This window comes from Orycteropus afer, unplaced genomic scaffold, assembly GCF_000298275.1.
Source record: "Orycteropus afer afer isolate SDZICR_OR568_19922 unplaced genomic scaffold, OryAfe1.0 scaffold00006, whole genome shotgun sequence".
Lineage (NCBI taxonomy): Eukaryota > Metazoa > Chordata > Mammalia > Tubulidentata > Orycteropodidae > Orycteropus > Orycteropus afer.
Window position 1 is genome coordinate 12030664 of NW_006921593.1, and position 12493 is coordinate 12043156.

At 61.5% G+C, this 12493-nt stretch overlaps 1 protein-coding gene across 1 annotated transcript in view; it reads left to right on the plus strand.

Annotated features, from left to right (window-relative positions):
* The window catches only part of ZNF316 (zinc finger protein 316), a 37079-nt gene that overhangs the window by 12535 nt on the left and 12051 nt on the right, over nt 1-12493 (plus strand). The window contains exons 3-8 of the mRNA XM_042781124.1: nt 4114-4276; nt 4694-4987; nt 5131-5273; nt 6023-6149; nt 6275-6388; nt 11735-12487. Of these exons, the coding sequence (XP_042637058.1) occupies nt 4114-4276; nt 4694-4987; nt 5131-5273; nt 6023-6149; nt 6275-6388; nt 11735-12487 (1594 nt within the window). The remainder of the gene's footprint in view (nt 1-4113; nt 4277-4693; nt 4988-5130; nt 5274-6022; nt 6150-6274; nt 6389-11734; nt 12488-12493) is intronic.

Sequence of the window (12493 nt, forward strand, 5' to 3'; positions counted from 1 at the left end):
GAGGGCGGGGGTCGGGCGCGGTCGCCCAGGACACACCCATCCAGGGGACCTGCCTGTGCCATGGCCTCCGCAGGAGGAGGGGCCCGGGTGCTGGAAGGGCCCTGGAGGCCAGGCGCCCCTTCGGGTTCGCTTTGTGACCTTGGGGGCCTGGTCTGAGCCCTGTCTCTTCTGCAAATGGAGTCCCCAGCGGACTGTTCAATGGCGCGCCATTAACTGCCGGCTGGGCTGGTGGACCGGGCTTGGATGGGGTCTGGGTTGACCTGCATGGCACCTGTGTGCCATAGGGGCAGGGCTTCAGGCCTGCGGAGCCCAGCTTGGGAGGGCCGATGGGCAGGGGCGGGAGAGATGTGCAGGTACCAAGCAGGTCCTGCCCCTAGCTGTGCCTTGCCAGTTGGGATGGTTCAACAAGTGTTGGTTGGTTTGGGGAGCTGGCGGGTGTGCTTGCAGGAGGGGAGCTGGGAGGCCCCATGGGTAGCCTTGCACCAGGAGCTAATCGAGTAGAGTAAGGGGAGCCCGGCTGCAGCAGTGAGGGTCTTGTGCTCAGGGTGGAAGGCTTCCCGGAGGAGAATAGTAGGGTGTGGTCCAGGGACCCTCTGCACCTCCGCCCACCTCTGGGCCTGGTTCCCCTGGATTTGGGATCTTCCTGGAGCGTTTGTCTTCAAACTCTGCCGCTCCTTCCAGGCCTTGCCTTCCTCCCTTCTCCCCATGGTGGCATCTTGTCCCATCCAGTTTGAACTTCCTGCAGCAGGGGCCCAGCGGCGCCCAGGAGGGTTCACGTGGCCCGTTGAGGGGGCTGCTTACCTGACCCCTGGCGACTTCTGACCTGGAGAAGAGTGAAGTGTTCCAGGTGGGCTCATGGGCTGTGGGTCTACGGAGCCTGTCCAACACAGAGCTGGCCACGGGAGCAACCCCGGCCCCGAGGCGTGTGACTGTACACCCTGTGTACTCTGCCTGAGTGTACACTCTGCCTGTGTGTACGGAGTGTACACTCTGCGTACTGGGTCCGGGCTGGAGTCTGGGGGACTGCGGGCTCTGGCAGCACCTGTACCCCTGGTTTGTCTGTGGGGACTGCTGGCCTCTGTCACCAGTGGAAGAACTTGGTGGGAAAAGGGCTTTGTTCAATGTCTTTAGTGCTTCTGAGGTGGGTTCCAGTTCAGGTACCACCAGCAGCAGTCAGTCTGTTCTCTGAGAAGTAACCAAAACCAAACCGACTGCCATCGTGTCAATTCCAACACATAGTGACCCTATAAAACAGAGTAGAACTGCCCCATAGGATTTCCAAGCCTGTCAATCTTTACAGAAGCAGACGGCCACAATTTTCTCCCTCAGAGCTGCTGGTGCATTGGAACCGCCAACCTTTTGGTTAGCAGCTGAGTGCTTTAAACAGTGTGCCACCACAGCTCCTCTGGGATATGACAGTAACGCCAAAACAACGAGTTTAAAAAGCTGCACGTCTTTGTAGTCACTTTTACGCTAAACATGGGAGTGTTTGCTGTGTCGGCCATGGGGGGTTTCCGGGATGAGCTGAGGGCGTCCCTGCCTTCCTGGAGTTGACTGTGTTCCCTGGGAGACTGACAACAGCAGACAAATCAACATGTATATAAGGAGCCCTGCTGGCACAGTCGTTAAGTGCTCAGTTGCTCGCTGATAGTTCAGCTGTTTGAACGCGGGAGAGAGATGTGGCAGTCTGCTTCGGAAAAGATTCTGAAAACCAAAGTGCAAACCCGTTGCCATGGAGTCAGTGGCAACGCGTAGCAACCCTATAGCACAGAATAGAGCGGCTCCACAGGGCAAACCCACCAGCCACTCCTCGGAAGGAAGGTTGGGCAATCCTACTTCCGTAGTGATACTGCCTCGGAAACCCAAGGAGGGGTCGCTATGAGTCGGGGTCGACTCGACAGCACATAACAACAACAACAACAGGGCTCCCTTTATGGAAGCAGACTGCCACATCTTTCTCCTTAGAGCGGCTGGTGGGTTCAAACCAAACTTTCTGTTAGCAGCTGAGTGCTTAGCCGCTGCACCACCAAAGCTCCTTTCTGTGAAGATTGCGGTCAGGGGCCACCCGGTCGGCTCTGACTCATAGCAGCCCTCCGCGCAGCAGAACGAAACCCTGCCTGGTCCTGCACCGGCCTCCCAGCCGTTGTTGCGCGTGAGCCCACCGTTGCAGCCACTGTGCCAGTCCATCTCATCGAGGGTCTCCATTTTGCTGACCCTGTACTTGATGATGTCCTTCTCTAGGGGCTGGTCCCTCCTGATGACATGTCCCAAGCACATGAGATGAAGCGTCACCGTCCTCACTTTCAAGCAGTACTTCTTCTAAGACAGCAGTCCATGGTGTATTTCATACTCTTCGCCAACACCATAATCCACAGGCCTCGATTTTTCTGCAGTCTTATTCACTGTCCAGTTTTTGCATGCATCCAAGGCAGCTAGCTGACAATACCAAGGCTTGGGTTAGGCGTGCCTTAGTCCTTAAAGTGACAGCTTTGCTTTTTAAGACTTCAAAGAGGTCTTTTTGGAGAAACGCTACGAGGCAGTTCTGCTTTGTCCTGTAGGGTCACTGTGAGTCAGGATCAATTTGATGGCCGTGGGTTTTGTAAAACAGTGAGATGAGAGCTGTGAGGAAGAATAGAGGAACCGTATGTACAGGGCACCCATCTGGTTTGGGGCCTGGGAGCTGCCTTTGGGGGATCAGAGAGAGTCCCCGGGAGTGAGAACACACGTGCAAAGGCCCTGAGACGGGGTGAGCGTGGGGCCACTTTATCCCAAAGCCATGGCCTCTTCTTTTGTTGAGCCCTTGGGTATGGTGGCCTGGCCTACGGGAGTTGGAAGTGGCTGCTCTGGTGGCTTGGCAGGGTATCTGGGCTCAAGCGAAGTTGCAGCCTGAGGCCTGGGTTAGAAGAGTCCTTCTCTGGGTGTGAGGTGGGTGGCAGTTGGGAAACCCAGGCTGGCTGCCTTCGGTGCCCACTGTGCTCGCCAGCACTGTGTCCTGGAGGTGACGTGCCTACGCCTCAGGCACCTCCACGTGCCCAGAGAGTTGTGGAAGCTTCCAGAGAGGCTGGAGGCTGACGTGGCCCTGCTGGGCATGTTCTGTGGCCCGAGCCTTTGGGTTCAGTGGTTCTGAACTTGGGATGAGGGCCAGAGGCTGCAAGGCAGGAGGTGTGAGGGTGTGTTCGGGGTGCTTTCTGGGTGCCTGGGGCCCATCCTCTGGACGTGGGCTTGCCCCGAGGGCCCGTGTGATGCCTGGAGTTGGACTCGTGCAGTCTGGCATCTAGAATGGGGCCCAGACGCAGCTGGGGATGAGTGCAGCTGCCGCTCGGGGCAAAGCGAAGTTACAGGGTTGCGTGTGTCTGAGCAACTTGTGTGTGTGTCTAGTTAGAGACACTGCCCAGTGGTCTGAGCTGTCCCTGTCACCCAGGGTATCTTCCTGCAGGGCCCCTCATCCTGTTTTAGGGGTTCTCTGGCAGACACTGTCCACTGATGGAGCCTATGAGCTGGCCCAAGGCCCTGTGGCCTGACGTTTCCAGATCTTTCTGGATTCATGCACTCATGCCCAGGATCCGGGGCTGTGGTGTGTTTTCAGTGGGCTTGGCTCGCTGTCAGCTTAATCTGTCCCTTTGGAAATGCCTCGCTCAGGCAGAGACCAATGGGGCAGGTCCTTGGGGAGGGACTGTTCTTAGATTAATGCTCAAAAGGGAACCGTAAAAAGTGACTTGCCAAACCCACGACCCTGTCCTACCCTCAGGCATGCCATGGGAGCTGGCCAGGCACACGCCACTGGGGGTAGGGCGCCCAAGTCTGCAGCCCCCAGCCCCTCTCCACTCCCCGGGTCCATGGCCGTGTGCCTGTGTCCCCTCTGGGCGTGATGGGCCAGCTGTGACCTGGCTGTGAGGGGGTCTTGGGAACCCGGGGACCTGACAGCTCAGCCCCAGAAGCCATTGACTTGGAGGACCGTCCCAGGGAGCTCTCTGTCACCGGTGCTGATCCGACCCTGAACCAAGCCTCCAGGGGCTGCAGAGCTTTCACGCACACGCCCTCAGCAGGGCCAGCGTTCTGGGCAGACACGGAAGCGAATGCCACTCCTGCCCTCTGCTCTCCCGCCTCTCGCAGGAAGGAGCCCCACTTGCTGGCTTCCCAGGCAGCGTGAATGGGGGCACAGGGCTGACTTGCGACCTGAAGAAACCAGGGGCGCCTCGCCTGTCCCGTCCCCGCCCCGCGTGCCTGCCACTGCTGCCCGCGGGGCCACCGCGACGCTTCCTCCAGCCCAGTCCACGTGCGGGCGCCTTGGTGAGCACCTCCTTCCTCCTTGCAGGCTGCACTCACCCTGGAAGCTAAACACGGGCCCCTTGAGGGCTGTGTTGCCTGGACCCGGTGTTGCCCATGAGGATAAAAGAACTCGGGGAACGTCTGAGTTCCCCTAAGAAAGGGCTCCATCCGTCCCCGGCACGGGTGGCTGGCGAGGAGGAGCTGGAGCCGTGGACAGGCTGTTTGGGGAGGCCGGTGCTTGGGCAGCCCTGCTGCTTCCCCGTCTTGGTTGGGTGACGATGTTACGAGGGGCCCCAGTCCTCCGTCAGCCTCAGTGGGGACGAGATAAAGCTGCCTCCCCAGGGCTGTGGGAGGCCTGCGAGGCGGCCCCGTGTGTAGGGGCACGAGGTGACCCCTGGGCGCCTCTGTTGCAGGCTGAGCTGAGACTCCCTCCCGGACATGGCAGCCCTGCGCACGCCACCAGATGCCCCGGCCGCCCAGCTGGAGAGGGCGGAAGATGGGGCGGGCTGCAGCCCTGGTGAGGAGGAGGAGGAAGAGGAGGAGGAGGAAGACGAGGTCGTGGTGGAGGACGAGGAGGAGGTGGCGGAGGTGCAGGTGGTGGAGGAGGTGGACGAGGAGGTGGAGGAGGTGACGGCCGAGGAGCCGAGCGCGGTGGTGGGGACCCAGGAGCCACTGAGCAGAGGCCGTGACGCCAAGTCCCCAGGGCTGCAGGAGAATGGTAAGGAGAAGGAGCCAGCGGGGGAGGAAGCCAGCGAGCCGTGGGAGGAGCGGGGGCCTGAGTGCCAGGCCCGGGGCTGCAGTCGGGAGCAGCGAGGCCGGATGCCAGAGGGCAGGCGGCTCTTAAGGAATGGCTCCCCTCAGCCCTGCAGACGTCTCAGGCTCCAGCCTTTCCTGGGGATGAAGACTTGGAGGAGGAGGAGGAGGAGGGGGAGGAGGAGGAGGAGGAAGAAGAGGAAGAGGAAGAGGAGGTGACCGAGAATCACCTCCTGACAGCTAGCTCCCAGGTGAGCGGCCCCCTCTCAGGGGAGCTGAGGCCTTGGTGTTCGCTGCCCTGGGGACCCTGTGGGCAGCAGCCGGGCACTGGGGTGCTCAGGCCTGGCCTGGCTCTGAGCTGGTTGGGGCCACGGGAAGCTGCTGGAGGCTCACCCCACGCTGACAGGCCGTCGGCTCTGCTTTCCTGGGACCCGGCCATCCCTCGGCCACTGGAGTGTCCCCAACGCTTTGCCTGCCACAGCTCAGCAGTACTATCCGTGACAGCAGGCTCTGCCCTGAGGTCTAGGCCGCTCTGTCTACAGAGGTGTCACCTGTTCAGGGCCTGGGTTTGGCCAGCCATCAGTCTGGACACCACTTGTCCCCCCCAGAGTGGGCCTTGACACAGCTGATGGGACCATGGCATTTGCTTCAACCAGACTGGAGGAGGGGCGGGCTGGGGGGCGGTCAGCCCCAGAGGGCCAGGGGCTGTTAGGCTCTGTCGTCTCCTGGCCTCAGCACAAGTCCCAGAGGGCTGTGCCCTCACCTCTGCAGGCCCGAGTTCCCGTCTCTGAACCAGGACTGGGGTCCCGCTTCCAGGGCTGTGCAGAGGCCTGACAGACTCCTTGCTCCGCTGGCAGTTTAAACCCCCCAGTGGGGGCCTGGGGGTGTCCCCATGAGAGCCCCCTCGCAGGGCCTCAGCCTGTCCCCTCGGCGGGCCCCCAGTGCTGCTCTGTTCCCCACCTGGGGCCACAGAGGCAGTGTCCTGGCTTTTGTTCTCCAGGGGCTGGTGACTTTTGAGGATGTGGCGGTGTACTTCACCCTGGAGGAGTGGCACGGGCTGGACGCAGGCCAGCGGGACCTCTACAAGGACGTCATGCAAGAGAACTATGGTATCCTGGTGTCTCTGGGTAAGGAAGGGCCCCATGTCCCCAGGAGGCTGGGTGGAGAAGGGGAGACGAGAAGCAGGTGGCAGAGATGGGGTGAGGATGGCCGGCCGCAGCCCTGAACCACCGCCTGTGTCCTTTCTGGGCAGGGTACCCGATCCCCAAGCCGGATCTGATCTTCCGGCTGGAACAAGGGGAAGAACCATGGGTTCCAGACAGCCCACGTCCCGAGGAGGGAGACATCGTCACTGGCGTCTACACAGGTGAGCACGAGCGAGAGGTCCGGGGTTCTGCCTCCACAGCATCTTGGAGCTCATCAGAAAGTGGGCCGCAACGAGCTTTCATGGGGTTCCCAGTGCAAATGTTCTGGGGCGTTGAGGGGGCCTCGTAGGGACCAGGCAAGCCCTGTTCCAAGCCTCTGCCTCTGCCCCTCGGTTCTGGCCCCTAGAAGCCCAAGGTCTGGAAGTCCTTGTGGAGTGCCGTTGAGCCGATTCCGGCTCGTGACGTCCAGGTAGGACAGAGTAGGGCTGCCTCGTAGAGCTTCTAGGGCTGGAGTCTTTATGGGAACAGATCACCTCTTTCTCCCATGGAGCCATTAGTGGGTTCAAACCACTGACCTTTCAGTTAGCAGCTTAGCTAGCAGTTAACTGTTATGCCACCAGGGCTCCTTGGAAGGTGCTTGAAAAACCAAACCAAATTGGCTGCCATTGAGTCAATTCTGACTCATGACGACCCGCTGGGTTTCCGAGGCAGTTATCTTTATGCAAGTAGGTTGCTCGGTCTTTGTTCTGCGCAGTGACTGGTGGGTTTGAACCACCAGCCTGCTGGTTAGCAGTCAGGTGCCTTAGGCACTATGCCACCAGCACTTCCATGGAATGTGCTTAGAGACCTTTAAAGAAATCAGTTGTTGACAAGTCGGCTCAGGTTCTTGATGTCCGCTAAGGGCAGACTTTAGGGAAGTCGATGCCCAGGCCCTGCAGGTACACTCAGACCACCAGCCCCCGGGTCAGCAGCCGAGCACACTGCCTGCCTGCCTCCCGGGGACTTCTCGAGACTGTCGTTTGGGTGTCGTCGCTGACCCCACGAGATGGAGTAGAGCTGCCCCATGGGGTTTTCTAGGCTGTAATCTTTATGAGGCAGATCTCTGGGTCTGTCTCTCGTGGAGCTGCTGGGGCATTCGAACTGCCAGCCTTCCGGTTCGCAGCCCAGTGCATTAACTGCCTGACTACCTAGAGGGGGCTCAAGGGCACAGAGCAATAGCAACAGCAGAGGGTGCCCGGAGTATCAGCAGGCCTGACACAGGCTCGGTGGACTCAGAGCAGGGAGCAGATGTTTTAAAATAAAAATACAGAAGAACTCGTGAGTGGCAGCGCAGGTGCACGTTGACTGTTCAGGCTTCTCCCATTCTGTCTCTGTGCTGCTAACCCCCCCTGGGACGTAGCCCGCGAGGGATCATTATTCTCCCATTTAGATGAGCTTGACTTTTACGGTGGTCGTGGTGTGACCGGTCTCTGGTGGGGTCGGGGCTCTGGTCTCCGGCCTCAGGGGCTCTCCACCCTCCCCGGGACCTTTTGGCGTTCAGAATCTGGGGGGTGAGGCGGGGGCTCTGGGCAGCGAGCAGTGCCGCCGCTGTCTCTGTGCGGGGGCCGGGAACGGGGTCCTTTCTCAGAGCAGCTGAGGGAGGCCCACCAGTTAGGGCGTGTCTCAGAAGATCTGTCTGGAGGCAGTGGGGCCGCAGGCTTGCACTGTCCGACGCCAGGCCGTGGCGCCTGGAGGGTGCTGGGGAGGCTCCAGCCTGGGGTCTTATCCTGGTTTCTTTCTTTTGGGGGCACTGAGAAGTGGTTTAATGGGGACAGAGCAGGACATGGACCTGTTCCCATCCAGAGCCCCACCCTCTTCGGGTGCACCCCGAGCAGCCGTAGGACCTGTCTCAGCCTCCTGGCGCTGCTGTAACACACATACCACAGATGGCGGCTTCCCCGTCAGTGCACGAGGCTAGAAGTCCAGATTCTGGGCCTGGCTCTAGGGGAGGCGTTCCCTCTCAGCTCTGGGGGCGGGCCTCGTCTCGTCACCTTGTGTTCCTCGGTGCCTCCACGTGCCACCATCACCCCGTTTGTCCTTGTTTGATTCTCTGTCGAAGCGGCTCCTAAAAGCCATCGGCTGGTGATCCCCCATTCTGTGGAGGGTCGTTAACCTGACCAGCCCGTCCCCGGACGGGGGTGTATCCCGGGGGTCGGGATTTACAGCACATATATTTTGGGGACCCAACTCAGTCCATCCCAGGTCCTGAGTATGGGTGACCCGCACCACACGACCTGTGCTTGAGCACCTCGCGACAGGGTCACTGGCAGGTCCCTCTGCTTTTCCCTGTGGGTAGTCACTGGTGAACCTGGGACACCTCCTGTAACCGTCCCCAGAGCTCACAGCGGCTCGAGGCTCAGTGTCCTGGGTGTGCCTCACGGCCACGTGGACAGGCTGCGGTAACAGGCTGTGGTTCAGTTCAGGCAGGGACCCCGCCTGTGAGCCTCCCTCGGTGATTGTGACTGTTAGCCACCCCCACCCATTCTCCTGCATGCGTTTCCGGTCAGCCGGGCTGGGCCGGAGCTGGCAGGGCAGGCAGGGCAGACGCCGAGTGTTCCGAGCCTGACGGTGTTTCGGTCTTGGAGTTTTACAAGACAACCATTGTGTTCTGCAGACTCCTCTGTGTTTCTTGATAAGTTGGACCACACGTAAATCTGGGACTCTGGCCAAGTCCTCTTTCTTGGGCCCACCACATCCTGAAGGCCCCACTCCACTCTGGCCTTCTGTCCTGTCCTGGCCCACCATGGCAGTGCGCCTGTGGCCATCCGCCTACTCCCACTCCCGCCTTCTCTCTCCTCACCTGGCTTGAGGTACGGGGTCCCTCCCTCCCTCGTGAGTGCCCACTGTCCTCACCCGGCAGACCTCTGCCCCGGGGTGGAGTGTGTGCCTTGAGGAAGGCCTGCAGGCAGGCTGACCACCAGCCTCAGGTGGGCACTGTCCATCAGCCCCTGGTACTGCCTGTCACAGAGGCCAGAAATCTGTGTGAGCCAGTCTTGCCCATCCCCAGTCAGGACTCGTGCCTGGCCCTGCCAGGTCCCTGTCCCCAAATGGCCAGCCCTGTACCCCTGCTCTGCCTTTGGTCCAGAAACCCTTTGTCGTCCCTCAGGGTCTGCCCAGGTGCCCAGCCCAGTCACTGCCAAGGTCAAGTCCTTTGCAGGAGATAGCGGGAAATGAAGCCTGGCTCCCCTCGCCAGACCTGCTTCCCTTCTCCTCGCCCCTTGGACAGGCCTCCCAGGCACCAGAGGAGCAGCCCTGCTGGGCCTGGCCCACCCTGCCCACGCCTCCCCCCTGCTCCTCCCCGGCACACCCTGTCCCCCTGGCTGGGGGCATCTGAACAGCACTCACTTGGACCCAAAAGAGAGTCTTGGGTCTGAGAACCAGCACCTTCCCTCAGAACCCTCCCCCACCCCAGCCTGAGTGTCCCCCCTTCAGACTGGGCCACCCTGTCCGCAGAAACGTGAACCAATCTTGGCCTCAGGGTCTTCCTGTGGGTTCCCGTTGAGTCCCCCAGATGGCTCTGCTACCTCCTGAGTCTTGTCTCGGGGTGCAGCCAACTCTGATGTCTGGGGACGTGGGTACAAGTGTTGATGGGTCCTCGGCTACGCCCTGAGGCACCCAGACACAGCCCACGAAGATACTGCGCTTGCATCTGTCCTGCCTGCCCTGGACGGGGTGGGGGGCATCTCTGACTAAAAACGCCTCAAGGAACCCTCCTCAGAGTCTCAAGGTCAAATCCTCTTTGAGACTCACAGAAGCCGTCCCCAACCCGTCTCTGCCACTGCCGGCTTCTGCCCGCCCTTGGGGGTGCCCCTTCTTCCCCAGACTTGGGGAGGGTCATTGCCAAACAAAGCCAGGTGCCCAGTGAGGAGGAAGTGGGTCTTCTCTGTGCAGCCCACGAGGGTGTAGCTTTTTCAGAGGGCCATTTGCAACCTTAGGTGGGAGTTGGAGATAGACACTGCTGGTCACAGGACCATTTTGTCTTCCTTTTGAAGCTTGTTTTTATGCTAATAGCATAACGTCACTAACTAGAGGAAACCTAGACACTCCTGCAAGGTGTGAAAAAATAAAAGAGCCTATTTTCTTATCTTCCTGTCCGCTGCCTGTTTGTCCTGGCGGAAACGGGCCCATGGGTCTGGGTCTGGCTTTCTCTCTCGAGGCCCTGCTCTCTGCCTGCTCCCCCAGAACTGTCGCCCTCCCACTAGGACAGACACCAGACAGAGCAGGCGGTGCAGGCAGGCTGCCTGGCCAGCTCCTGGGCGCCAGCTCCCCCTCCTGCCTGGGTAGCCACTCAGTGGTCCGGGCTTACCCGACTGGGTGACCCTAACACCAGCCAGAGCCTTGGGGAGGGATGCCTACCCAGTGTGGGGGTGTGACCCTTCCAGACGCTGGCTTCTGAGGTGGGCATAGTGCAGCCTGTTCATGCTGGCAGCCATGTGAGTGCTTTGGGACGCCGGGGGCCAGGCTGTCCCTTATGGTCCCTGTGGTGCCTGTTCCAGGAACAATGGTTCCCTCCTTGTGTGTGGTGATGGCAGGTGGATCGGCACCCGCTTTACAGATGAGAAACCCCGACAGACCCAACTCCGCAGCGTGCCCTACACTGCACAGCCCCGCCCCGGGGGGACAGAAGGCAGGGGCTGGCTGTAGCTTGGGGAGCACAGACAGGACGGCAAAAAGGTGTCCTTGCCTGCAGTTAGGGGAAGTACTCGGAAGCCACCTGTGGTCCTGGCAGATGTGGGACCGTTTCCCCAGTGCAGGGCCGATCAGAAAATGCCAAGCCAAGGGGGCTGTTCGGCACATGCATCTGAGCCGCGGCAGCACAGCTCCGGGCTCCTGGGAGAGAGAGTGGGGACAGCCGCTCCAGGCCCTCTGGGGCTCTCTCCTCAGCCTGGGGCAGCTGCTCCTGGGCCCCATGCTGGGGTGGAAGGCCCCTGGCTGCTGGCCAGCCTGAGGCTGGTGTAGAAGCCCCCGAACGAGGGAGACACAGTGGGCTAAGCTTAGCTGCTCATCAGTGCCGGCCCTTGCTGCACACTTGAGGCCCACCCAGCAGGCCAGCCCGGGAGGCTTTGGGGAAAACACCTCAGGGTATGCCATTTTTCTGGGCACAGGGCCCCATCAGCTTTGGGTCTCACAGGGACCTGCAGACAAGCTCAGCCTCTCTGTACCTTGGCTACCTTCCAGTAGGGTCCACAGGCCTGGGAGGAAATCTGGAGAGGTCTTAGTCGAGATCATCAACGGGCCCACGAGTAAAGGACCTCCAGCCTTGCTAGGGGGCCACCTACCCTGCCTTCCTCCGCATGCCGGTTGCTTGTCTACAGAGCTCCACCACGGGAGGAGGTGGCTTTACTGCCCCCGGGTCCAGGACAGGTGGTGGGCGTGCACACCTCCCCTTTCTGCCAAAGAAGGCGCCTTGCCCCCCCCCCCGAGGGGAGACCCGGGGCGGGAGAGTTGAAGGGTTCCAGGGAGGTCTGGCAGCGGTCTGCCTCTCCTCACCTTCTTCCCGGGCGGGGCTCGCCCTTTGTCTTCTTCAGGGGCCTGGTTCTGGACTGATGACATGGAGGACCACGAGGACGAAGATGACGAGGACTTCCTGGCGGAGGTGGCCGAGGAGGAGAACGAGCCCCCTGGGCTGTGGTCGGCGGCCTATGGCGTGGGGGACGTGCCGGGGACCTGGGGCCCTGATGACTCGGACTCGGCGCAGACCGCGGAGGGATGGGGGCCCGACGCGGGGGGCCTCAGGATCCTGGCCGACGGGTCTGAGGCGAAGCCCTTCCTGACTGGACGGGAGCCCGGCGAGGACCTGCTGGCGCCCTGGGCGTTCCCGGCTGCGGTGGCCGCCCCCGCGGGGCGGCCCGAGACCACCTGCGATGTCTGCGGCAAAGTGTTCCCGCACCGCTCGCGGCTGGCCAAGCACCAGCGCTACCACGCCGCCGTCAAGCCCTTCGGCTGCGACGAGTGCGGCAAGGGCTTCGTGTACCGCTCGCACCTGGCCATCCACCAGCGCACGCACACCGGCGAGAAGCCCTTCCCGTGCCCGGACTGCGGCAAGCGCTTCGTCTACAAGTCGCACCTGGTGACGCACCGGCGCATCCACACCGGCGAGCGGCCCTACCGCTGCGCCTTCTGCGGCGCGGGCTTCGGCCGCCGCTCCTACCTGGTGACGCACCAGCGCACGCACACGGGCGAGCGGCCCTACCCGTGTCCGCACTGCGGCCGCAGCTTCAGCCAGAGCTCGGCCCTCGCGCGCCACCAGGCCGTGCACACCGCCGACCGGCCGCACTGCTGCCCGG